The sequence below is a fragment of the Mytilus edulis genome, chromosome 10 (genome assembly GCF_963676685.1).
Source record: "Mytilus edulis chromosome 10, xbMytEdul2.2, whole genome shotgun sequence".
In the NCBI taxonomy this organism is placed as follows: Eukaryota; Metazoa; Mollusca; class Bivalvia; order Mytilida; family Mytilidae; genus Mytilus; species Mytilus edulis.
This window is the reverse complement of record NC_092353.1, coordinates 5,415,232-5,439,701: the sequence shown is the minus strand read 5'-3', so window position 1 is coordinate 5,439,701 and position 24,470 is coordinate 5,415,232. Positions and strand designations below refer to the sequence as shown.

The 24,470-nt window shown below is 32.1% G+C and overlaps 2 protein-coding genes and 2 long non-coding RNA genes across 4 annotated transcripts in view; 2 read left to right on the top strand and 2 right to left on the bottom strand.

The window, feature by feature from the left end:
• Nucleotides 1–394: 394 nt before the first annotated feature.
• LOC139493207 (sushi, von Willebrand factor type A, EGF and pentraxin domain-containing protein 1-like) lies at nucleotides 395–15,341 on the top strand. Its single transcript, XM_071281410.1, has 7 exons — nucleotides 395–461; nucleotides 1,361–1,709; nucleotides 12,601–12,777; nucleotides 13,130–13,243; nucleotides 13,701–13,946; nucleotides 14,271–14,468; nucleotides 14,870–15,341. The coding sequence occupies exons 1-7, from the start codon at nucleotides 459–461 to the stop codon at nucleotides 15,052–15,054; spliced, it is 1,272 nt and encodes a 423-aa protein (XP_071137511.1). The 5' UTR covers nucleotides 395–458; the 3' UTR covers nucleotides 15,055–15,341.
• LOC139493210 (uncharacterized) lies at nucleotides 7,940–11,683 on the bottom strand. The gene is made up of 3 exons (XR_011656946.1): nucleotides 11,464–11,683; nucleotides 10,971–11,046; nucleotides 7,940–8,808 (listed from the first exon to the last, which is right to left on the bottom strand). It is a non-coding gene; the product is annotated as an uncharacterized lncRNA (long non-coding RNA).
• LOC139493209 (uncharacterized) lies at nucleotides 14,101–24,331 on the bottom strand. Its single transcript, XR_011656945.1, has 2 exons — nucleotides 24,123–24,331; nucleotides 14,101–14,460 (listed from the first exon to the last, which is right to left on the bottom strand). It is a non-coding gene; the product is annotated as an uncharacterized lncRNA (long non-coding RNA).
• Nucleotides 21,509–24,470, top strand: part of LOC139493205 (sushi, von Willebrand factor type A, EGF and pentraxin domain-containing protein 1-like) — a 37,086-nt gene continuing 34,124 nt past the window's right edge. Inside the window, exon 1 of the mRNA XM_071281408.1 lies at nucleotides 21,509–21,595. Coding sequence (XP_071137509.1) covers nucleotides 21,524–21,595 — 72 coding nt within the window. The 5' untranslated portion in view covers nucleotides 21,509–21,523. The remainder of the gene's footprint in view (nucleotides 21,596–24,470) is intronic.

Sequence of the window (24,470 nt, the reverse complement as noted above, 5' to 3'; positions counted from 1 at the left end):
TTGTTCTAAACTACCATGATTTAGAATAAAATATTTCTTTTTTTATTTCATGTTCATAAATGGTTTTCTAAAATGTTTGGTTCTGAACGTTCCTGATGAAGGTTAATGAGGAAACGCGCATTGAACAGAGATGTCATTTTCATTTTTAAACTAACCAATTGTTACGAAACTAAATTTTTAACTACCACAAGCAACATTGAACTAGAATAATAAAAATGGTATTTTGCTATTTCTTCTTTGCATCTCCATACTATTCAAAACACTTAAATATAAGAAATAGTTAAAGTATCAGCTTACCTGTCAAGTTTTTAAAGCTATAAATTGAAACGGTCAGATAACGTGTGTTTAAATACCCCTCAGTTGTCCAAAATATAGCAACTACCAATGGGTTTAAGTTTCGGAAGATATGAAAGTTTAAACATTTTTCTTGGCCGTTGTTTCTATAACAGGAAGTTATCATGGTAAGAAGTCTCTGTACTTTGTACTTAATATTTTGATTATGATTTCAAAACTTTATTTCTTAATTCTATTTCATATGTACTCTTTTTCATTTTCCATAATTTCATTTCAATAACTTAAACATTTATGCTTTCAAGAAATTTTCCATTTAAACTATATCAATATTTCTAAATAAATTATTTTATTCTTTCATTTGGTTTCAATGGGTCGCAAAAAGTAGATAAAAATTGTTCACGAGAGAAAAAAACGCAACCCAAAGATAAATTTATAGATAACAATTCTCTTAAATTCTATATAGTTGCGCTTATTTTGTTATAATATCGGTTAAATACGCAATGACGTCGATGTTGAAAACACAAACAGGGGTTGATACAAAACCTCTTGTACTGAGCGAGAGTTGGACTTCCTGTACAGTTATGAAATAGTCAATTTCCATAGACATCTTCTTTTATAACTACATTTTATTAATCACCCATCCAAGAAAAAAACTCCATTATTTGTCTTAGTTTTCTGTTTGAAATCGCCATTACCTGCAGCTGCTTATCTCCGTTTCTGTGTGTGTTACATTTTAGTGTTGTGTCGTTGTTCTCCTCTTATATTTAATGCGTTTCTCTCCGTTTTAGTTTGTTACCCCGATTTTGTTTTTTGTCCATGGATTTATGATTTTTGAACAGCGGTATACTACTGTTGCCTTTGTTTATCTCCTCTTTTATTAATGTACAACTGAAGGTTGTTTGATTGATTAAATATGTATAAGGAATTCTGGGTAAAACGTTAACGAGACACCACGCAAATACAAAAAAAAACAATTGATGACTTTATTTTTGTCTTTAAGTTATAAAAAAGACATCCTTTAATGCATGTACTTTGTGTGATTTCTGTCTTGTTATTTTGTTTAAAGGGTATATTGAGGTTAGTACTGTTGGTTCAGTGCTGTGTTGTGACATCAGTTTTGTCAGGACGAACAAGTAAATGGGATCAATGTGGATGTGTATTTCAAGATTGGCAGTCGTGGTCTAAATGTAGTTTAGACTGTGCCGGTGGTAGACAGAGACGAGAAAGACAGGTTAAGATGCATGAGATTCCAGCCTGTACTGAGTATACTGACTGCGCGACAAGTGACACAGCATTTCAACACCGGGATTGTAATACGATATGTTATAATGGAGGAACTTACAAGGACCTAGGGAGTGCAATTTTCTCCTATTGTCAATGTCCAAAAAGATGGCGGGGGTCATGTTGTGATGAAGGTAAAAATAAGTGTGAGGTTTACTTTCTTTCTACCATTTATTCCGAATTCTTCTATTTCTATTTTATTATTTTTCGTTGTTTATGAAGGTAGGAATGTGAATGTGACAGTAAGTGTGTGGTTTATATATTGATACTTTAATTAACAAATTATTTATTTATTAATAAAACAAGTGTGGACACAGATGAGTGTGGATAGTATGTTTGAATGTTTGACAGTGTTTTATGATAAATGTAGTTCTATGATTTTCCTATATGTGTTATTAACTGTGTTGCACGATGACAACCAACCGGAGCATTAGGAGTATTGTTTATTTTATATGTAGTTTAGTTTTTATGTTCAAGACAGGCATGGAAGAGACACTAATTGCATTAGTTACCAAATGATTATGATAGAATATGTCCCACATCTTTGATTTTGGATACATTTTATAGCTAGGAGAGCAACACATAATAGGTTCAATTTTTCGTGATTTTTTTTAAATTGGGAGATGATATCTGAGAACATGATATAAGGAGCCTGTAATTCAGTGGTTGTCGTTTGTTTATGCGTTACATATTCGTTTTTTCTTTATTTTTTGAACATAAATAAGCGTTATTTTTCTCCTTTGAATTGTTTCACATTGTCATTTTGAGACCTTTTATAGCCGACTATGCTGCATTAGCTTTGCTCATTGTTGAAGGGTGTGTGGCGACCTGTAATTGTTAATTTCTATGTCATTTTGGTCTGTTGTGGAGAATTGTCTCATTGGCAATCATATCACATCTTTTTTTATATGTATTTGCTAACTATTTGTATGGTTCTATTTATATATACTGAGTGCCAATGAAAACGCAACACTTGGTTTTTCAAAAATAAAATTTATATTAGAAATCATGATCTTTCAAAATGAATTGTTCTTGAAAATTAACAATTCTAACAATAGATCGATATCAAACAAAAATGTTTCATTGTCATCTTTCGGGCGCAATAGATAAACGAAACATCAAATGTCGAATCATCAAATCACAGTCCTAACAAAAAATGTTACAACCCTGTTGTGCAGCGCAATCTCGACAGCGCCGCGGAATTGATCATCCCGGACGTTTAATGTGATCTCGAGGAATGTTATTCCACTTGTCCCGCAAAGCAAACTCAAGCTGACTTTTTGATATTGGTGGTGGTTTTCATCGTCTAAACCATGTCAAATCTGATGCAAAATTTGCTCTATCAGACCTAAATCTGGCGAAACGCATGACTTTTGGCCAAGGCGGGTGCCAAACGTCTATGTAACCACCACTGACGATTTTTGGTACATAATGAATGATTTTTGGTCTACAGAATTCGATGTTTACGCCAGACGGCCATTAAGATTTCGGCTGTGGTGTTCTTTAACTGTTGAATTTCTGCGCAAATGGTGCTTTACTGAAATTGCTTCAGAGGATCTACCTTGACTACCATTGAACTCTCGTGACCTTTGGACATCCATCAGAGTCGATATCGGATATGTTAAAGACCAAATGTATCGGTTTTGCTGAGCGTTTCTTGCTTTTTGAACCCCGGGATGTGGCTTATCATTAACTGATCCATTTTTGTTGAATTTGTGGATGATTTTTGATATTGTAGAGGCTACAGTCTTCTCGAAATTGTATGCTGTGAAAGGCTTCATTGGATCATGCCGGAAACTACATGTCGCTGGTTGTCAGAAAGTCCTGCCATTTACTCAGATGTTTATTGCAGTTTCCTTACAATAAGGGCAGGAAAATTCATGACATTAGCCAAGCTTTAAATGACAAAATCGTGAAAATGGTGCGTATATTGAAAAGCGGTGAACTCGGTTTATGTCCGTTCAAAATAACCCTTACTTCGCATTTGTTCCAAAAATCACCCAACCGTAAAGTTGTCGACAATTGTCTTTAAAGTCATTTTCAACCAACTTCACAAAGTTCTAATATAAAATAAATAAAAATTATTAGACTTTTTTGAAAAACAAAAGTGTTGCGTTTTCATTGGCACTCAGTATATCTTTGTGGTGGCTTGTCAGTATCATTAGTAAAACACTTTAAAATGTTGAATTGATCCTCAGATTAGAAGAAATTTATTGGATTTTAGTAATGACAATGCCTAACATGATGTTTGGGCCTGATGAGCTAGAAAGTAAGCTTCTGTGCTGTTTTCTATCAATTCTTTGATAATATCTCCTTCAAAGCTGGTGAAAGCAAAACAAATTTGGTCAATATGGACAAATAATGTTTGGTTCAAACAAAAAATAAAATGCTTTTATCTCCCTGTTACTTACATTGTACATAGAAATGATAATACATGGAGACATCCTTGTACATGAGAGTTGTCTGTAAAATCTTTACTTCACAAAGAATGAATTGCATAACAATGAACCGAGCTCAAAGCAAAGCACTTTAATAATACACTTAGACAGAGAGCTCAATCCAGTGATATACTTTGTACTACAGGTCCTTCGTGAACATCCATCAACCAGAACCATATCTCAATAACATGCCATTCTACATGGTTGGATCAGAAGTCCTGAAAAAGACATGATTTTTTTTTTTTTATCGTATTTAAAGTATATATGCATAGGTTAAAACTTTCACAAATTTGAGGTATAATCATTCAGTGTCTGGCAACTATCAATCGCTTCATGCACAAACTGATATAGGTTGAGCATGAGTGCCCTCTGTTGGAAATAAAAACATACCTCCACCTAATTTTAGTAAACTGATGAAGAAACATTCAAAACTATAAAATGTTATCCAAGACTTGTCAGTGTCTATATATAGCTATTCACCATCGCCACTGAATCAGTGATATATGTACACATAAATACATGTAAGACTAAAATTAAAGTACATATATAAGACTAAAACTGACATTCAGTCTTTACCTTCATTCCCCAAGTCCTGTTCAAATCTAATTCATGATAAAATAAAATTACAACCAATGAAATCAAAGGCGAATTAAGAGCCCCCCCCCTTCTGTCTGGAAAAATATGGTTGATTATTTAGAGGACCACTGGAGCATGATCAGAGTGGGCCCTCTCTTAGGCAGTCAGTGGGCCCGCACTTATGAAAATTTCTGGATTCGCCACTGGAAATATCCCTCTAATAGACTAGCATTTAAATCCCAGTTTTCTAATATGGTAGCTAGGTGGAACCTAAAACATTTGTTCTGTTGATTGATAGTGGTACACATATGAAGAAATGGTGAAATCACTTATATGTAGTTCTGATCAAAAGTTTCATGATAGACATGCATGGTAAATAAGTAGTAGGTTGTTTGAAGTTTGCAGCATATTCAACTTTGAAAATCTTTTTCAGGTCTACAATCCATATAAAAATCTGTATATATGTGGTATAATTTCCAATGAGACAGCTTTCCAGAGGTTAAAATAACAAAGTAATTATAGGCAACCATACAGCCTTAATAAGTGAGAAAAAAACAGTCTAGACATGTTAAGTAAGCAACAATTAATGTAATGGCCTGATTTGCAACTTATAAACAACAGGTTTGGAACCCGCCCCCCGAAAAAAAACAAAGAGCAGATTGCTCTGACGGATACGATTGCTGTTGTTTCGTTGACACATGTACATGTATACATGTAGCTGGATAATATTATTTTCAAAACTAATTCAACTGCACATGTAAAATAGTTATAAAATAGCCAATCCCGGATAAAAGTGTATGAACAATGCGATTAGGCCTATTGTGTTTTATTTTTGTACTATCAATTCCAAGTTTACTTTCCACAGCAGTCACTGAGACTCAGAGTGAGAGAAGGTATTTCACTTCGTATCTTATCACCTATTTTCCTACGTTAATTCTAGGAGGAACCCCATTCCTAACTCTTTAAATATTTAATTTCCTTTCGGTCAGTGATCATGACTCCTTTCCGTACACATTTATCGGTTTAAATTTCGATCATTTTTAATATAATACACTTTATTGACAGAACGAGCTAATACTCGACGTATTGTTTTAATTCAGAATTCACGGAAGTTACTTCCAGAAGGGAGACAATTGGAAACAATAATATGGAAGACTCCATTTTGCCTGAAGGGGTGTTCTACGATGTGGACTATATTTATTTTCATTTAAATGATGCATATGATTTAAAATTATGCAACAATAATAACCTTCAATAGCAGACATACATAGAAAAGATCCCATGAGTTTAAAATTAATTAATTGAGTGGGGAATCCAGAGCAACCATTCAATCGAAAACCCCTCAAAGTCAAGAAAACTATACGCATGCGCATAATTTCCAAAAAAAACCTGGAGCAAGAACGTATATTAAATGTTTATTAAGCGACCTAGATAGTTCTCTATTTCTTTATGGAAGTACAATCTCAAATATCAGTTTCATAAAGGTAAAATATAAGAAAAACTCCACTTCAGTTCTTATATGACAGAAATAGATTTATCGGAATTCAGAGAACTCTCGCATTTTATCAAACTGGGAATTCCCTCTAACGTGTTTCTAAATTTAGAAAAACACTAAATATAAATACTGCGTAATTCTGATTTTCCGTGTTGTTAAAAACACGCATATAAGTCAAGGGAATTATCAAACATGAAGATTATGAAAAGAACATTATAGGAAAGTTGTTAAAGTTCAATCCCTTTGTTTGTTTTAACTTTAAAGCAAGACAATCATAAGAATCTGAGATGTTCCTTAATGTTTAGAATAAAACGATTGACGTGAGGGCAATGCTCTGAGCCACCAGTATAAGTCTACAGATTGCTTGAAAGCAATCGTATCCCAAAAATTGTTCCAATGAAGATAAAGGCAAGCCTGGAGGGGATTCATTACATTTGGAACAACTTTTCTGAAGGATGGATACGTATAAAAATTAAAATATGTAATAAGATTGCCAATAAGACAACTACCTACAAATGTTCAAATGACAAAGCAATTATAGGCAACCATACAGCCTTCAAAAATGAGGGAAACTGTCCCAACATGAAAAGTATACATTAATACAATTGAGAAGAGAAATGGCCTGATTCACAATTCCACTAATAAACAGGTCGGGAACATCTTCCCTTCAAATAAACCAGATGCTCCACAGGGCGCAGCTTGATACTACAGCAGAGGCCGAACCCTGAACAGTTGGGGCAAGTATGGACACAACATTAAAGCCTGATACAGCTCTGAATTTGGATTGTGATCAAATAGTCAAAACAGAATAGGTTTCTGACACAGAATGAATGTAGTCTAAGAACTTAAAACATTTAATATTAAATTGGACTTTTACCTATTGTGGTCCTTTATCCAAAAATCTTAATACATGGTTTGAGGCACTTGTCGCAGAAAAAAATCCTATAGACTTAGGGGTCGACCATTTGATATTCTGGGGGAGGGGCAGGTGGATTTGTTTTTGATCGGTTATTTATTTTTGTAATCTAAGAGGACAAATTATTCATTTTCTGCACTAGTGAAGCAAGATTTTTCATTAAAGCAAGGGACTGATTATTCATTTTCACAACTGTTTTTATGATATTCGAAAAACATACAATTTTCAAATGATTTTTTTATTATAAACAACATATTTGTGTTTCCTTTAAATTTTTATTTTGATATTTTTTTTTTTGCATACTGAATGCTATAAATTTTTATTTTAAAATACTAATAACTCAAAATTTGAATCATCACCAAAAAGTATACAGATCTTTAGGATAATATAACAAAGACATGTGTAAAGTTTGAAGCAAAAATCATAATTTGTTTTTGAGATATGGCCGACATGGAAAAAAACCTCCCCCTTTTTTACAAAATACCCAACAATTCAAAAATGAAATTTTGAATCATCACCAAAAAGTACACAGATATTGAGATTAATATAACTAAGAAGTGTTTAAAGTTTTAAGTCATAATCAAGAATGGTTTTTGAGATACAGTGTGATAAAGACACCCCCCCCCCCCCCCCCTGTTTAGTTATAAAGTGCAGTTACTCAACAATTTTATTTTCACCAAAAACAGATCATTTGACCATCATAAGAAACAACTATATTAAATTTCATGGCATTTGGATAAGTCGTTCTCAAGTTATGGTGAGACATGTTTACGCCAGACAGCCGGACACCAGACATTTCTGTACCATAATATGTCCTGTCAAAATTTTGACGAGCGTATAAAAACAATCCATTGATGTACCTTTCCATTATATTCATTATTATCTTGTGTTTAAATTTCACAGATTTCTATTTACTTATACTAAAGTAAATATGCGGAAACCAAGAAAAATGCTCATTTCGGCTTTTTTTTGTAGCCCCCAATTCCAAAACTATTGAGACTATAACCCCCAAGTTCTATCCCCACCTTCCTATGGTGGTATTCAACCTCCAAGTATAAAATTTTCAGAGATCCATTCACCAGAACTAAAGTTACTGCAGCAAACTAAATAAGTCTCAGTACGAAGACGCAGACAACATGATAGCATTATATACAACGCAAAGAAATTGTTCTGGTCATATAAAAAAATGTTAAGCGTCTTAATTTTCTTCCAGTCTTAGTACCGCCTACTTAACGTTTTTTTTGGTACAATTTTCAATAAGCACTGTTAAAGTGTGCGAATAACGTATAAATGTTAAGTTTAATAAAAGACACAAAAACTGTATTGCTATCAATTCTAAAATGAGTTTTGAGGGTGGTGTGAAGAAGCAAGCTTATTATAATTATATATGCCAATCTCTTATTATATTATTTATTGGCAACCCTTATTACCCTCGTGACACAAGTTCTATTTATTTTTCACTTTTAAGAGGAAAATAAATGACTTAGGGTTAGCGCTAAAATTAGGGTAGGTCATCAGGTAACGGTAAACAAACATATACTATTTTTTTGCCTAAGACTAGTCATTTTGCCACTGAGTTTTGAGGGCAGTGTGAAGAAGAAAGCTTATGCCAATCTCTTATTATATTATGCAAGTGTATTTCAAAAATTTTGAGGAAAATACAGCAAGATTAGAGTTAGTTTAGCATGGGCTTAGTTTATTTATAAACATAATGTAAACTTACCTAAATTTTCACTATTAACTACTGAACAGGATCCGGAACACTAACAATACTATGGTACGAAAATACTTCTAATCTGCAACACCTACTAAGAGACCAAGCTAGAAATAAAGAGAAATCAAAAAGTGAAATAAATAAGTTTGATTGCACCTTGAGTGAATAATTCTACATATTCCCAAGAATTCATTTTTTATTGAATCTTGGATTTCTAAATACCTAAATTGACTGGCTGATTAAACATACACATGTATCAATGAACTTTAATAGATCAGGTTTTCAATGATCTTTCACTATTTTGGTTTCCCTCTTACACCTCAATTGATATCAATAACCCCAAATAAGAGGCCCACAAACCATAAACTGAATACAATTTCATTAAATATCTGGGAATCCACCCCCTTTATAAGTAATGTACCACTCAGAAATATTAATCTTAAATTTATGTAAATGAAAAGTAAGCTCCATAAATAAAATTCAACAATGTGGCTAAAAATTGACCATAGATAGACAAACAATTCACTTACATTCGCATTTGAACTATGTTTTTGTTAATACAAATTAAAAGTAAACGTCATTCAGACAGCTAAGCTAATTTGAGGCGCATTGCAATTCAAATTACAATTGATGGTAGGATGTAAACCTTTTCAAATGTGAATTAAACTAATTCAAATTAGTTAATGTCAATCCTATTCAAATTAGGTGTGAACTCTGTATTATTATCAGGTAGTTTTAAAACTGAAAGATACTTTTAAGGGAAGGGAAAGAAACGGTTGAAACCATGTGTGTTACAAACACTGTTTATTCAAGTCAGAATCCTGGATCTCAAAAGCACTTTTGTAATGTCAAATGAAAACATGAATATGATAGTAATATACAAAACTATTTATTACTAAGTAAACGACATTTATTTTAGTGAAAAATCTGCATTCCAGGTGTAAATTGAGGCAAATAATATCATTGAGTGCATTTTCTTGTCAAGTGACCAGCAGACATTGAAATCTACCTTTTGAATGAAAGGAGAACTCATAAGTTGAAAATGAATGATGTAAATCTAGATTCTAATAATAGCAAAAGGGAGCTCACATTCACAACAGTTAAAGCATTGCTGAGTTAGTGAACAGAGCATTTTTCTCATTAACTTAAATCCACCTATTGGAATGGATAAAACCCGAATTTTAAGACATAAGTTATAAAATATCTGATAAAAAGCAGTACTAAGCGTGCATGTTACGCTACAAACATATTCAAAGAATACAGTTTTATAACTTCTTAATGTCATATCCAATATTTATCAAAACCTAAAGGGGAGATACATGTGTACATGCACCTTACTTCTTATTTTTTCCGTGGATGTCAATACACCTAATCGCTATTTATTCCATACCGGATAAGTTCTAACATTACACAACTTTTTCATCCAGTTGAAGCTATCTGGGGGCCGTTGAAACAATTCACCATGCACAATACTTTTTAATGAAAACCCTTTTAACTTACCGTAAATACTTAAAACAAAATAATTTTTACTTCAATTTAATTTCGAAAAAAGTGGATCATACTATATTAAAGTTTCTTGATAATCGCTTTCTAAAGTTTTTCCTCCCTCAGCTCTCTACTGAAAAACCTCTATTTTCAGCCGCATGACCCAAACAGGAAGTTTTACATGTGACTGGTTTTGCCAGATTGGACTAAATAGCAATAAGGTGTATTTTCTGGGATTGTTGAAAACTTCCATATTCATCACTATCTGATTTTATGGGTATAACAATCCAGACAGACAAATAGCAATAAGGTGTTTAGGAAAACATGACCTAAAGCCTCCTTCATATAAGTCAAAAACTTGGGAACTCATACTGAATGGTCAAATGTGTTCAATATGAAAATTGCAGTTAAGATGGTAAAATCACAAATCAGCCGTTAACGAAATGGACTGAAAGTATGACTTTTGCCAAATTTAAAAGGGAAACAGAGGCGGATTTAGATGGGGGCCCGGCCCCCCCTTTTTGGGAAAAAATTTGGTTGCTTATATAAGGAATCACTGAAGCGTGACTGGAGCGGGCCCCCTCTTAGGTCAGTCAGTGGGCCCCCACATATGAAAATTCCTGGATCCGTCACTGGGAAATGACGGGGAAGGGGCAAATTAACATTCAAGCAGAGCAAATGCTGTTTAAATTAGTATGCGGGTTTTAAATATAGAGTGAAAGTGGAGTCATCTTTTTAAACTTAAGTTAAATATAACTTATGTAGACTTACCTTCTAATTCAATAAAAAAAAAAACACACACGACTCAGAACTATGTCTAATTCACTTGGACTACTAATATGCAAACCTAAAAACAAAAAGAAATATATCATAAAATAGTGATTGAAAAATTCACAACACTTTGAAAGGATAATCCAGACACGTGTTACACGGGGAGCATGTTTGTTTACAAATAATAATGTCACGTGATCGCGCACTTACCTCGCATGTTGCATCGCCCTTACAATTCACCAATACATAACCATTTTCATGCAAACATGCAACGTGAATGTGATTGGTTATCAAATAATACAAAAATAATGCATGAACCGTTGAAGAAAAAATTATTTCATCAAATAGATGGATTTTCACTTTCGACACGAATAGGTCGAGTTGACATTTCTGTCATCGGAGATAGTATTGAGATAAATGGGATAAAACGGACCGTCAAAAAGGTCTAGAGAAGCACATCAGTAGAACCTTAACATGAATAAGTAATACTTACAAAAAATTCTCTAATTGATAAACTATATGACTAAAATTTCACGAAAATAACAATAAATAATTTTGTTCTTCGTGATGAAACTGCTTAAATTGGCGCGAAAAAATATTCTTACTCCTACTGCTTCACGTAAAAAAAAATGTATAGAATTGAATTCGACTACAGTTCAGCATAAAAAAAACGTGAATATGCAAAAGTCTGATAATATGTTAATGAAAAAGTGTGTATAAATTTTCGTAAACGAAGTTACCTGTATACTTCACCAGGAACTACATTTGAGCGCAAAGATCGTATGTGTGATTTGGCTTATGTAACAATCGTCAATCGGAACTACTCGGCTATTCACTTCGTGCAACCAGAAAGGCCGAGTAGTTCCGATTGGTAACAAAGTACAACATGATGAATGGAATTTTTTCCGTTGCTATTAAATCATTGAAACCACGTGATTGAGGCCATCTATTTTTATTGCGGGTTCCACATATCTAAATCGGAATTATAGAAAAAATTGAATTTTGTGAGCAGAATCAAAACAGAAATGATGAACACTGCAACATTTCCATCAAAATAAAAATAGGATGGAGGATCTGTGTATTCACATTATTTGTAAAACTCTCCTTCTTCCTGTGAAGCGTGTGCTTTACATCGAGGCTTATTATGCTAAGCATCGACGCCACAGTACTTCAACCAATCAGACAATGTTTATTTGGGGCATTCTATCTAATTTTACTCAGATTTTGGAATATTTTAATCGAAATTATAGAAAAATGGAACATTGTTAGTACATATAAAATAGAAAAAGATGAATACTTTTAGCTGGAGATAATTTGGATGGGGGTTCTGTGTATTCACATTATTTGCACAACTCTCCTTACTGATGCCATATTTTGGAATTTCCGTGACCTAAATGGTTCGCGAAAATTAATATTTTTATATATAGTATAGTAAAAATATGTTTTTTTATAATATAAGATATATGCATCCAATTGAAAAAGTTCTTCAAACCTTGACACACTCGTTTTACATTAAGTTTAATTAATTCACGGAAACTTGATTTCAGAATATCAAATAGCCTTAACTACATGATAAATAATACACTGACAATTGTATTTGAAAGTGATATTTCTTGTAATTCATATTTAGAAATAAACTGCGGTAATCCGGGACCTGTGACAAATGGAAATGTTTTAGGAAGTCAATTTTTCTATGGATCAACAATTACTTTTGAGTGTAATAATGACTTCAATTTAACAAGAGGAAGTTCCCATCAAACGTGTAAATCTGATGCAACATGGAGTGACAAGAAACCATTGTGTCTATGTGAGTTATAATTAGTTTGTAAAATAAAATAAAATCAAGTAACGAAACATTTTCGTTATTGGTATGCATAATATAAGATGTCGATTAAAAAACATAAAATAAAATAGTTCCTATCTGATATGCCTGTAACCCTTTTTAAAATATTATGAAAACATGATAGAGAGTTGGAACCTTAGTTGCTCAATAATTTCAAGACATTTTATTACGACAATTTTGTTATAAACCATAACATTACCTACACAAATGTAAGTAATGACTACAAAATTAATGATATCCTCGGAAATGCATAGTCCACCAGCAAAACCTAATTATCGAAACGGTATAACCACATACATATTTCTGTAATTTTCAGATGCCCATACTTGTCTTAGTAACCCGTGTCAAAATGGTGGTACATGTGTTGATGGTCTTGAGCGGTACGATTGTCAATGTCTACCAGGCTGGAGTGGAGTAAATTGCGAACAGGGTGAGTATTGATGACTTATGAATAAAATATACGAAGATGTGCCGTATGAGTGCCAATGAGACAACTCTACATCCATTTCACAATGTGTAAAAAGTAAACCATTATAATTCAAAGCATTGTCTTCAACACGGAACCTTCGAACAGCAACCTTTAAAGGGCCCATACATGGCTAGTGTAAAACAATTCGGTTTTATCTATATTAAAAAATGAGAAACGAGAATAACTTGTAAACCCAATCAGCAAACGACAACCACTGAACGACTGGGGCAAACAAATTCAGCGGCTTACAACGTTTAAACATCGATACTACCTTCACCCTAACCTGAAACAGTAGTATATACCATTATAATAAGATAAGACACAATACAAATCATGGTTTAATCAACTTCAAGTGTTAATGCATATTTAGCAATAAGTATGTAACAGCCCTTAATCATTTTACATATATATTTTCAAGATGTACAACCGCCAATCCAAATAGGATGCCCAAATGATACGGTCAGACACATTTCTAGTCCAACTGTGGTAGTGAACTGGACAGCGCCTTCTTTCTACGATCCAATGAACACATCCCTGGAGATAACTCAGAATTATCCACAGGACTATTGGGAATTTCACTGGGGAGACTTTCAAGTACAGTATGTGGCTACAAAACCAAAGAACGGATTACGCTCGGAATGTACTTTTACAGTAAAGATTAGACGTAAGCAATAATACTTTAGGGTAAACAATATTCAACTTAAGTTATTAGATATAATTATAGATTGCTCTGCTGTTTTGCATTCCCATGAAATATCGTAGAAAATAACGTATTTAATATCGTTTTAGGTAGAGAAAATATCTTTTGAAACCCCCACTTCAAGGAAAGTAGATTTTTATTACAATTTCAGACCGGAAATGCAGTCTATGACATATATCGTACACTTAAACTTGTTAAAATATATAATTCATTATCCTTATTATGTTGTATAATATTATCTTGCAATGTTACATGTATAATACATCATCATTTGTTAAATATCTACAGCCATGTCCTGTCCTGAGCTATCAGTAGGAAACCATTCAGCCAAGGTTTGTACAAACTGGAAAACTGACTTCGGACTATACTGTATGGTGTTTTGTGATAGTTCCTACACCCTTGCTAATGAGAACGACTACGATCAGTGGTACGTCTGTGGTGCCAGTGGTAAATGGATTCCATCTCCGCAACTTCCAAACTGTCAACGTAAGTACATTAGTAGAAAGAACTAAAAATATATACATGTATATCAACAACAAGATCGTCTGAGAACACGCTGCCGCACCAACAGGAAAATAACAAAAGTAATATAAGATCTAGATTTTGTGCAACGTTTCTTAGATAAGATAAAGAAAATATACGGAGAAGATGAAATAAAACGATATGATAATTTTCTTCTTTTTTTTTTTTTTGTTATTTTCTGCAATAAACGTCTTTATCTTATCTTATATTCTGTTTTCTGTTTTTTTTTTTCTTTTTTAAACGCTTCCGAAGACAATTTCATTATCATGTAGTTTACCTGTACATATTATATATTTATTGCATGTGTACCATTTTGTGTGTGAATTATATGTAGAGTACTTACTAATTCTGGGTTTTATTTTCAGAACAAATTAGCCAATCTGTTGTCAATACACGAAAGCAGTATCACTTCAGTCAGTGCAACGACTTATCCAGCAACAACCAGATGAAGGACATATTCATGAAACGATTTAATTTGTCAGAATTCTCCTATTTTTGTAGAAAGTATGGAAAGGAGTGTTCAAAGGACAATGTTTCCGTTATCTGTTAGAACAGGACAGTTATTATTTTCTTTATTAGTGTGTGTCATATGTAAGAGTGGTTTAAGTCATTATTTAGTGAAAACCTTTTTAAATATTTTTTGGAGGCGAATTCTGTCAAAATGTCAATTACTGTACAGCTCCTTTTATTCTTTCATACCATGTTGCTTCACAAAATTGAAAAAGTGATTCAATTACAACATTCACTTACATATTGTGCTATCAAACATATACTATGTTAACTTGTTTATAAGCAAACTTCATTTTATGGCTAGCTTATTAAAATGTGTATATTTGATATTTGTTTTTCTTTTGTCTTAGTTCTAAAAATGCGTTTTCGTAATGAAGGATTTAGAACCTATTAAAGGCCAGTTTTGTTCAGATAGTTTTTAAACTGTGTCAGACAAAAAGCATGTTTGATTCCACTCTGAAAAGAATATAAAATTAAAAAATAGTGTCGTCAACCAAGAACGAATAACTCAAAAAGGCGGACCTAATGAATTGTGTTTAACATGAATATGAAGTCTTCTCTTATTTTATTCGGGATCAGCTGTTATGGATTTAAGTAATATTAAACGACCCATATAAGACAGTGAATTAAATGATATTGGTATCATATCACACTATGAAGATGTGTTACAAGAATAAAAAGATATCAAAAGAGTAACAAAAAACATGGGTCCGAAAAAAACAAACAGCACCATGGTCAATTATAAATCGAAAAGACAAACAACAATAACACACTACATACACATAATTTACATAGAGAACCAAAGATTGAGCAAAACTAGCCTACATATAGCTAAATGACGGGGTTGAACTCCAGTCATTCGGCATTGCGAGAAGGTACTAATCAATATGCGGTACCCGCCGAATTGCTCATTCAAATGGAAATCCGGTTATACAGTTAATGTAAATTTCATTTAAAATTCCTTCATCATACTTTATATCGAAAGAATGACCTCTATTCTGGAGAAGGACGTGTATTACCGGTATCTGATAGTGCCTCTAGGTTCCCATGTCTTATCACATCAGAAGCAAAGACAAATAAATAGAAAACAGGCTAGTGGTTCCAGTTTTCATGCTTTGACAAGTCCGTTATTATATATATAAACATTATAAATATGCAGCTTTATCTTTATCCATGTGTGGAGAACTATTTTTTAATAGGTAAGTTTAAGTATTCAAACATTTTCAGTAAATCTCCTCTTGGTAAATGATTCAGTTTCTGTGATTGAAAGACAAAAAAAAAGAATGAAAGGTTAAAGAAACTATTCCTTAATGTAATTTGTTTTCCTAGTTTGAAGCCCAAAGCATTTTTCGCCCAAATTTTTTCCATTATTAATTCGTAAATTCATTTAATTGTTGTCAACTTTAAACTTTGACCACGGCTTAGATAGTGGTTTAACATCTATGTCGTACCGCGTCGGTCTGCTAAGTACCGAATGTGACCATGCCCGAATATGACTATTTTGTCTAGTGATAATTGCATTGCTATACGACGTGTCAAGGTATTTAAACATCCAACATTCTTGTATTCAGTTATGTTTCCTTATTGGGTTCGGTATGATATTGTGTTGTGTCGTTTGAATTCTGCATTTTTGGTTCATTTCACATATGCCTTATATGTCAGTATAGTGGAATCAATTTTCATTTTTCGCGGATAAATTATTGTGTTTTTAAATTTTTTAAATGTACTATTATGTTATTAATTTGTGCGTTTCCCTGTGCATAGTGTTTTTGTACTTTATTCCTATCACGTAGTTTTGTCCTTTAGGCGTTATTTTTTAGCATTTTTACATTGACCGATCAGCGTGATGTTTGGGTAGCCATTCAACCAGGTTCAACTTACCATTTGTTCTTAAAATGTCAAGAATATGGCCGTTGTTATCAAAAAGTTTGTTTCTGTGTATGTTGGCGTTTGTTATTGTAGCAGTTCTGTTGTTCAAAAGTTCATTTTTTTTAAACTTTAATAAAATAAAATTGAGAATGGAAATGAGGAATGTATCAAAGAGACAACAACCCGACCAACAGCAGAAGGTCACCAACAGGTCTTTAATGTAACGAGAACATATTGAAAAAGTTAAACATCACATTTATAATCATACAGTTATCACTCGCCAAAAAGTTGCGTACTTTAAAAGGATTTATAACCTACCAGACGATAGACTGTGCAAACGAGTCTTTAATGAAATGGTTCATTTAAACGAAAGTGTCTGGAAATATGTTCAAGAAATGAACACCTACACGGAAAGTATTGGGTCTGATAATTTCAACTGGCAATATGGTAATGCCATAAGGGAAAGTTTGATTATTGATGTAACTACTAAAAGTAGCCTTGATTTGTATCAGCACTGCTATATTAAGACAGGTAGCCAGTTATTCTTAGAGGACATAAGCGATTTTAATTCATCTCGTCTTAAACTACTCGCAAGAACAAATTATTTGCCATTAAAGCAGTTTCTTTTTAGAATGCATATGTCCGAGGACAACCTATGTCCCATTTGTGATTCAGGGGAGTCAGAAGATTAAGAACATTTTCTGCTCGGGTGTGCATCTCTTGAACAAACCAGGTCTAAATTTTACACCTTATTTGCCTCTTTTAATAATAGAAATGTAAGTTTTCTGGAACTGTCGAAACGTGTACAAGTATTATTTTTAGTTGGCGATATTGGTTATGCTTTTAACGATGAAATTGGTTCATTTTATGATGTTTATGGAAGAATGTATCTCTTACAATTATTTAGATTACGTCAAACTATGGTTGAACTAAAATAACCTTTGAGTTAACTTACTCGTATGTACTATTATATATTAATTGATCTTAGTGTATATGCTTTATACATGCTGCTTGGTCATATTTGTCTATGAGTGTTTTAATTACATGTATATTTTAACATTCTATAAATTGTCTTCTTTTATTATTATTATGTATTTTAGAAATCTCTATTTTTGTCTTATTAATGTGCCATGTATTTTATTGTTTCAAAGACATTCTATAATGAAACCATTAACTATAATGTATATAATTGTAAATAATATAGTATAGACGCACCATCACTTCTACCCTGATGACTGGTGCCCCCGATGTAAAGGGGTATTCTAAATAAAATACATATATATACAGTAGAATAAAATTTAAAGCAAATTGATCTTTGTGTTGCATATATAAGTCATATATCTGTTTATGATCATTGTTTTTCGTTTACACGTACAGATTGTATACAAATTTGTTTTTTCGAAGAAAACATATGCATTTTTTTTTTTTTTAAATATTAAATAATTCTTATATCATTTGCATATCTATAAATACTTGAATTGGATTGGTCAAGTAGAATTTTTCTCTTGGTTTACACTTCGATAAACCATGTTTCCGAAACTACTTTTGTAATCTATTCATGCGCGATACACATTATTGCAGGGATACTCGGATTTTCAGCAAGTTGAGATTATAAAACAATTGCATAAGTTTTTTCTGTTCTAATGCATATATAACCAAAAAAAAAAAATGAAATAAAATAAATGCACTAAAGCTTCGAAAATGTATAAAAATAAAATTTAAATAAAATTCCGGGAAATTTCACGAATGATTTGGCGAATTTACGTCATGGCAAAACACGACGTCATACGATTTAAAACTTTTAGACGGTAGATTATTTCGTTACTTGTACGCTTCAAATTCGGAAAATATCTAATTAAAATGAAGTTTTTGAGGTAGGTGCTAGTTCATTTTAGATTCTGTTACATTTATCGAACATTTAAGTTTTTTAGAAAGTCAAGATGGCGGCGTACTCCTTAGTTACGACATGTCATTGTGCTTCTGATGGTACATATAGTAGCCATCATAGTAATAATGTAAATTAATAATCGCGTATGTTTGGCTGAAGAATTATAAGGATTAAACACATTTTTTCTAGAGGTTATTGATGTGTAAACCTGGTCTCTAACTCACAAACTTGACATACGGACTTTTATTCAGTTTGTGAGTTAACCGCCCCGGTTTACACATCAATAACCTCTAGAAAAAATGTGTTTAATCCTATAATATTTTGCTGCACAGATTTTTCAAGGAAATTAGCATTTAGAATTAAACACTTTTCATTAATACGTACAATGTATAAAGTGCAATTAAAAAAAACTATAAAAAAAACCTGACACATTGAAAATGAATATGTCATACAATATTTGACAAGGATAAGCCAATAAAAGATATTACAGCATACTGTTTAGTATATAAAAATGATATGTAGATATTTTTTATAATATTTCGACGAAAAAAAACTATTTGTGTTTATTCAAGCGAGAACATCTACGCGGTTTCAACTGTCGATAAAAAAAAACTACTGATATAATTTGTTGCAGTTTAATAGTAAAAAAAAAAAGCTGGCGAGTTGAAAATCTACTTTTCAGCGTCCAGGGGGGAAATATGACAGACATGTTAGAGTTCATACATTTTTTTGTAGTTCTAGTTTTGTAGCAACTTAATGAACAAACAACCGCTATAATCGATGAAAACCAAACTAAAACAAATATTATTTTTCTAGACCTACATATTTATCTTATTTTAAAATTAATTTGTTATTCAGCGAGTAAGTGTATGTTTGCATTTTAGTTTTGCTATACTGTTTTCTTTCACGAAAAATGTTTTATTGCTTGTAAGTGTCAATGCATATGTTATTTCAGATAGATAATGAATCATTATAATCCTAGTTGATTACAGATTTTGCGTCAAATGATATTAAAAGTCTTTAACCATGGCTAACTTCCTGGTTAGAGGTTAAATACGTGATTTATTTTAATGTAAAGGTACTAAAGTTTGACGTGTCGTAAACTTGAACTATTCACATGAAATCAGGACAATTTTCCAATTGGACTGAAATTGTGATAACGCAAAAACAACACAGATGACAAATTACATTATACTGTACAGTAAATCATACTTATATAAAGACATATGTTTATCGATAACTTCATTGGCTGCCAAAATTAAATTCTACAGTTTTGAAGAAGGAAGTAAATGTATGAAATTGTTAGCAACCGCTGACATATTGATAAACTGAACAAAGAATTTATTTAATATCTACCACGTACATTATATTTACATTATGAATACAAATGGTCAAACTAATTAATATACAAAGTTAAACCTTTTATTTGACCTCAGTACGATATTACTTATTGCATACACTCGCTCTGTTCCAGTTGTTATGATGATATCTACGAATTCAAAATGATTTGTTTCGGCCTTATTGTGTTAAGGGTTTCCAGACTTATGAATAAAATATTCTTTAATAACGATCTCGTTTTAGTGATGCTCTGCTTACTTATATATGCTACCGTATTATAAGTATTTTCTAAATCGGTCAATTTCACTCTTTCGAAACGGTGATGCCCAGAGACAGCACAAGTAAAAGCAATCTTATAATTTCATTTTTATAAACATTATAATATTCTGTTATGTTAATTGTTTTTATTTTAAAATAATTTCAATTGGTTTAATTTTAACTTCATGTGGTCCAATTTGATATTTAAAAAAAAAACGAAAATTAAGATTAGAAACAATTTTGCTCCGTATAGGTTAAGATTTAAAAAGTTTTGGATTGATGTTTTTGTCATTGAATTTGAATGCTCATAACATTTACCACGTTGTTCGTTTACAGTAGTCAGGACTTCGGTACGGACATGATTTACAACAAATCTAAAATGCTCCGTTTACAAATTTTGAAATTGCAAAAGATTAGGTTTCAACTCCTTCAGGCAAAGTTCTATCATGGCTATTTTTAAAGGTTGTTTTCATTAAGTTCTTTAACTGCTTCTGTTTTTATACTTTCTTGGCATTCAACTATTTGCAGCTTTGGACGTTGCTGAAGAAGGTAAATCCAGGAAAACGTTGTTGAAATAAGATATTAAGGTGGATTGATGGATTACTTATGAGGTTTTAACCTGGCTATAAAGCTCTCTTACGGTTGGTTCATTGTGTGCCTGGGTTGACTTCCTCAATCGTTGACTTAATAGTAGATATTAGCAGGTAAAAATTAGTCTAGATCTTTGATCAAATGTACAAATGTTGAGAGTAGAAATTTCATGTTTAAAAAAACCATTATGTTTTCCTTCTTTTCACATAGTAAAGCATTTTCCCAACAGAATGTTTTGTTTATTCCCAACAAAAGCATACGACTTGTGCTTTTTATTTTACATTTTTTAAAGAACACCCTAAAACAATTCAATTAAGCATGACTAAAATTATTTTGTTGTTAGTACATCGCAGTACCTTAATGAACAATACTTTATTTTCTTTAAAAATATGCTACTCATTCGCAAAAGTAAAAACTTCATTGAATATATTGTTAAGCTAACTGCTGAAGGGAGATAATCGTTTAATTCATACTTCTTCTTTAATCTTATCAGTATATTTCATTGGCCTTTAATTTCACTTGTATACTTACTTTCCAACTAGTTTGAGTTTTGCCTTGCGACAGAATGAGATCGTTGATGATAGTGTATTGCTTAATACAGATTGCCTTAGTGGTAGCTGACGGAAAGACAGACCAGGTGAATATTATCTAAAAGCTTTAACTCTATAAAATATTAACTATGAAACGAATTCAAATTATCATTTGACAAAAAACTCAGATTTATATAATTACAGCTTTATGAATAATATAATATCATCATAATGTTTTGATTTCTTGATTGGGAATATTATTGGACTATATGTTTTAAAAAATCCAAACAGAGTTGTGTCACTAATGCTGTAGGATTTAAGCTGACAAACAGTTGTATTCAATTGACACATACAAACAGTGTATATAAAGTGCGAATCCAGCTAGTTCATTTTTACTGTTATATGCGGGTATGTCTATTGTAGAATAAAGGATCATGGGAAAACTGTATTTGTTTACGTTTTGAAAATATCAAGTTAAAGGATTTTAAGTTAAGTTATAACATATTTTCATTGTGATATGTCTTTATAATATACAAACATAGCATTAAAGTTCAAATAAGTGTTATAAAAGCATCATAATATAGCATATCGATTATTGAAAGCGATCCATTTTAACTATAGATGCGATGAATTATCACTGTCAGTGCAGTCATTATTAATATAGAATTTTCAAAGATGCGAGGAATTTTTATTGTAGAATTATGTGATAAATGCACTTGCAACAAATGAAAAAAAACTTAGTTGATGACTTTAGGATTTATGATACATGTATTTTCACATTGAAATACAAACTCCTCATTCATTCTTCATCAAATATATAGCTTTTCAAACTTGTAACAAAAGCGATTCTCAAAATGTCATATTGTATTCTTCAGATTAATTTCTCCTTGATTTTAACTTATATAGGGAATCACTGGAAGGTGACAGCAGCGGGCCCTCTTAGGCAGTCAGTGGGCCCCTACTTATGAAAAATTCTAGATCCGCAAATGGATACTACCGCAGAGGTAAAACCATGCACATTTGGGTTATTGTAAACGAAATGCATGCTACAATTCATTTTTGTTGATTTTACACCCTTTGGAACTCTATGTGGGCTATTTCAGCTACTAGGCAAAAAATCCCCAAACTAGATACACGGTAAGATTCAGCATGTCAACGAATTCCAAATATCTATATTAAAGGACTTTTGTCTATAAATTTGGACCCCACAAAATTGAAAAAGGGACCAAAAATATAAAAAAAAATGCATGCATCGGATACATTTGTTATTGAAGGCATGACTGCAACAATAGGATGAATATACAAAAATATCTTATTCTTTGGTCTCATTGGGGGGTTCTGATCTCGGATCCCGCTTACTGTTTTGTCAGATTCCCTTATTCAGCTTATTGTTTTGTCAGATTCCCGTATCCCGCTTATACTATGCAGTTCTAATTTTTATCCGTGTCCCGCTAGACTGCATTTCCCGTTTTTCACTACACAATCATTTGACTTTCACTTGTCACGCTTGCAAAAAATCGGCAATCCGGCGTGACGCTTATACCCAAATGCGACTCACTATTTTACTCTATTTTGATTCATATTAAGCCCATTATAAATATATTAAAAAAGTAGCGTAGATTTTTTTTATCCCTTTTTATTCCGTCTCGTTTCGTTTTTGAGCCATATATAGATGTATGGCAAGCCGTTGTGGAATTTATTCCCTATTTATTAATATTAAAAAAATCATTTATTAATATTAAAGATGTCGTATGTGACAATGAGACAACTCTCCATCCGAGTCACAATTTATAAAAGTAGACCATTATACGTCAAAATTCGGTCTTCAACATGGAGTCTTGGCTCACACCGAACAGCAAGTTATAAAGGGCTCCAGTGTAAAACCTTTCAAACGGGAAAACAAAGGTGCAATCTATATCAAGATGTACGTAATTAGTGGTGAAGTGTCATGGAAATGGATAAAAAAAATAAGGATAAAGATCCCTATACGCTTTATAAGAAACTAAATGGAATACATTTGAAATAAATGTTATTTCTATTGAATTTATTAGAGTGTTTTAAAACCAAACTTTCCTCCGTAAGTTAAATTTTATCAAATCTTTCTCTTACTTTATCTATTGTTTGAGCAAGTCGGCTAAATTAAGGTTTTACAGCTAATTTCCTAATGCATGTAAAGCAAAACTTTGGTTGGCTTGCTTGCTTTGTTTGTATAATTGTTTATACAAACTTTGTAAATAAGATTGACATTTTTAAACAATATGAATAGGCATAGCTTAACCTGTATTTTTAATATTTGCATTAAATTGGGTGTTATCATAATGATTATCCAATAAAAAAAAAAGCAAGCAAATCAACTAAAGTCTTGCTCTACATGCTTAAAGAAATGAGCTGTAATAGATAAAAAAAGAAAATTATACAGTGAAAATTCACCGCATATACAATAATAATGATTCGCTCCACAGTGAAAATGAAAGAATAGTATCATTATTCGACAGTAAACATGACTAGCATTACGAAATAATCATAGTGGAATTTAGTTAAATATGAAGAAACTGAATGACAAAACATATTCTACGTTATACAAATTTAAAAATTGTATTAAAATGAATATTTTTTACTGCAACAAAATCTAACCTGTTAGTTATAAAGCACCTGCACGATCTGTTCGTGAAATGTCCTAAATATTCACCTATTTTGATATATATTTCACAGCTGGATGGCTTTAGGCGCGATAAAACCCCGCTCGCATCTCTTACTTTGTTTTATTAGTATTATGTATTTCTGAACATATACATTTTAACTAATTTTCTTGATTTTCTTCAAAAATTAAAAAAAGTTCGTCTGTTTATTATAGAATTAAACACATTTTTTCTAGAGGTTATTGATGTGTAAACCGGGGCGATTAACTCACAAACTGAATAAAAGTCCGAAGGACTTTTATGTCAAGTTTGTGAGTAAGAGACCCGGTTTACACATCAATAA

Bases quoted from the DNA above. Each gene is read 5' to 3' on its own strand.
- LOC139493207 (XM_071281410.1), top strand. The intron at 13,244-13,700 runs GTGAGTATTGAT...TATATTTTCAAG, and splicing joins TGGAGTAAATTGCGAACAGG to ATGTACAACCGCCAATCCAA. The intron at 13,947-14,270 runs GTAAGCAATAAT...AAATATCTACAG, and splicing joins TTTTACAGTAAAGATTAGAC to CCATGTCCTGTCCTGAGCTA.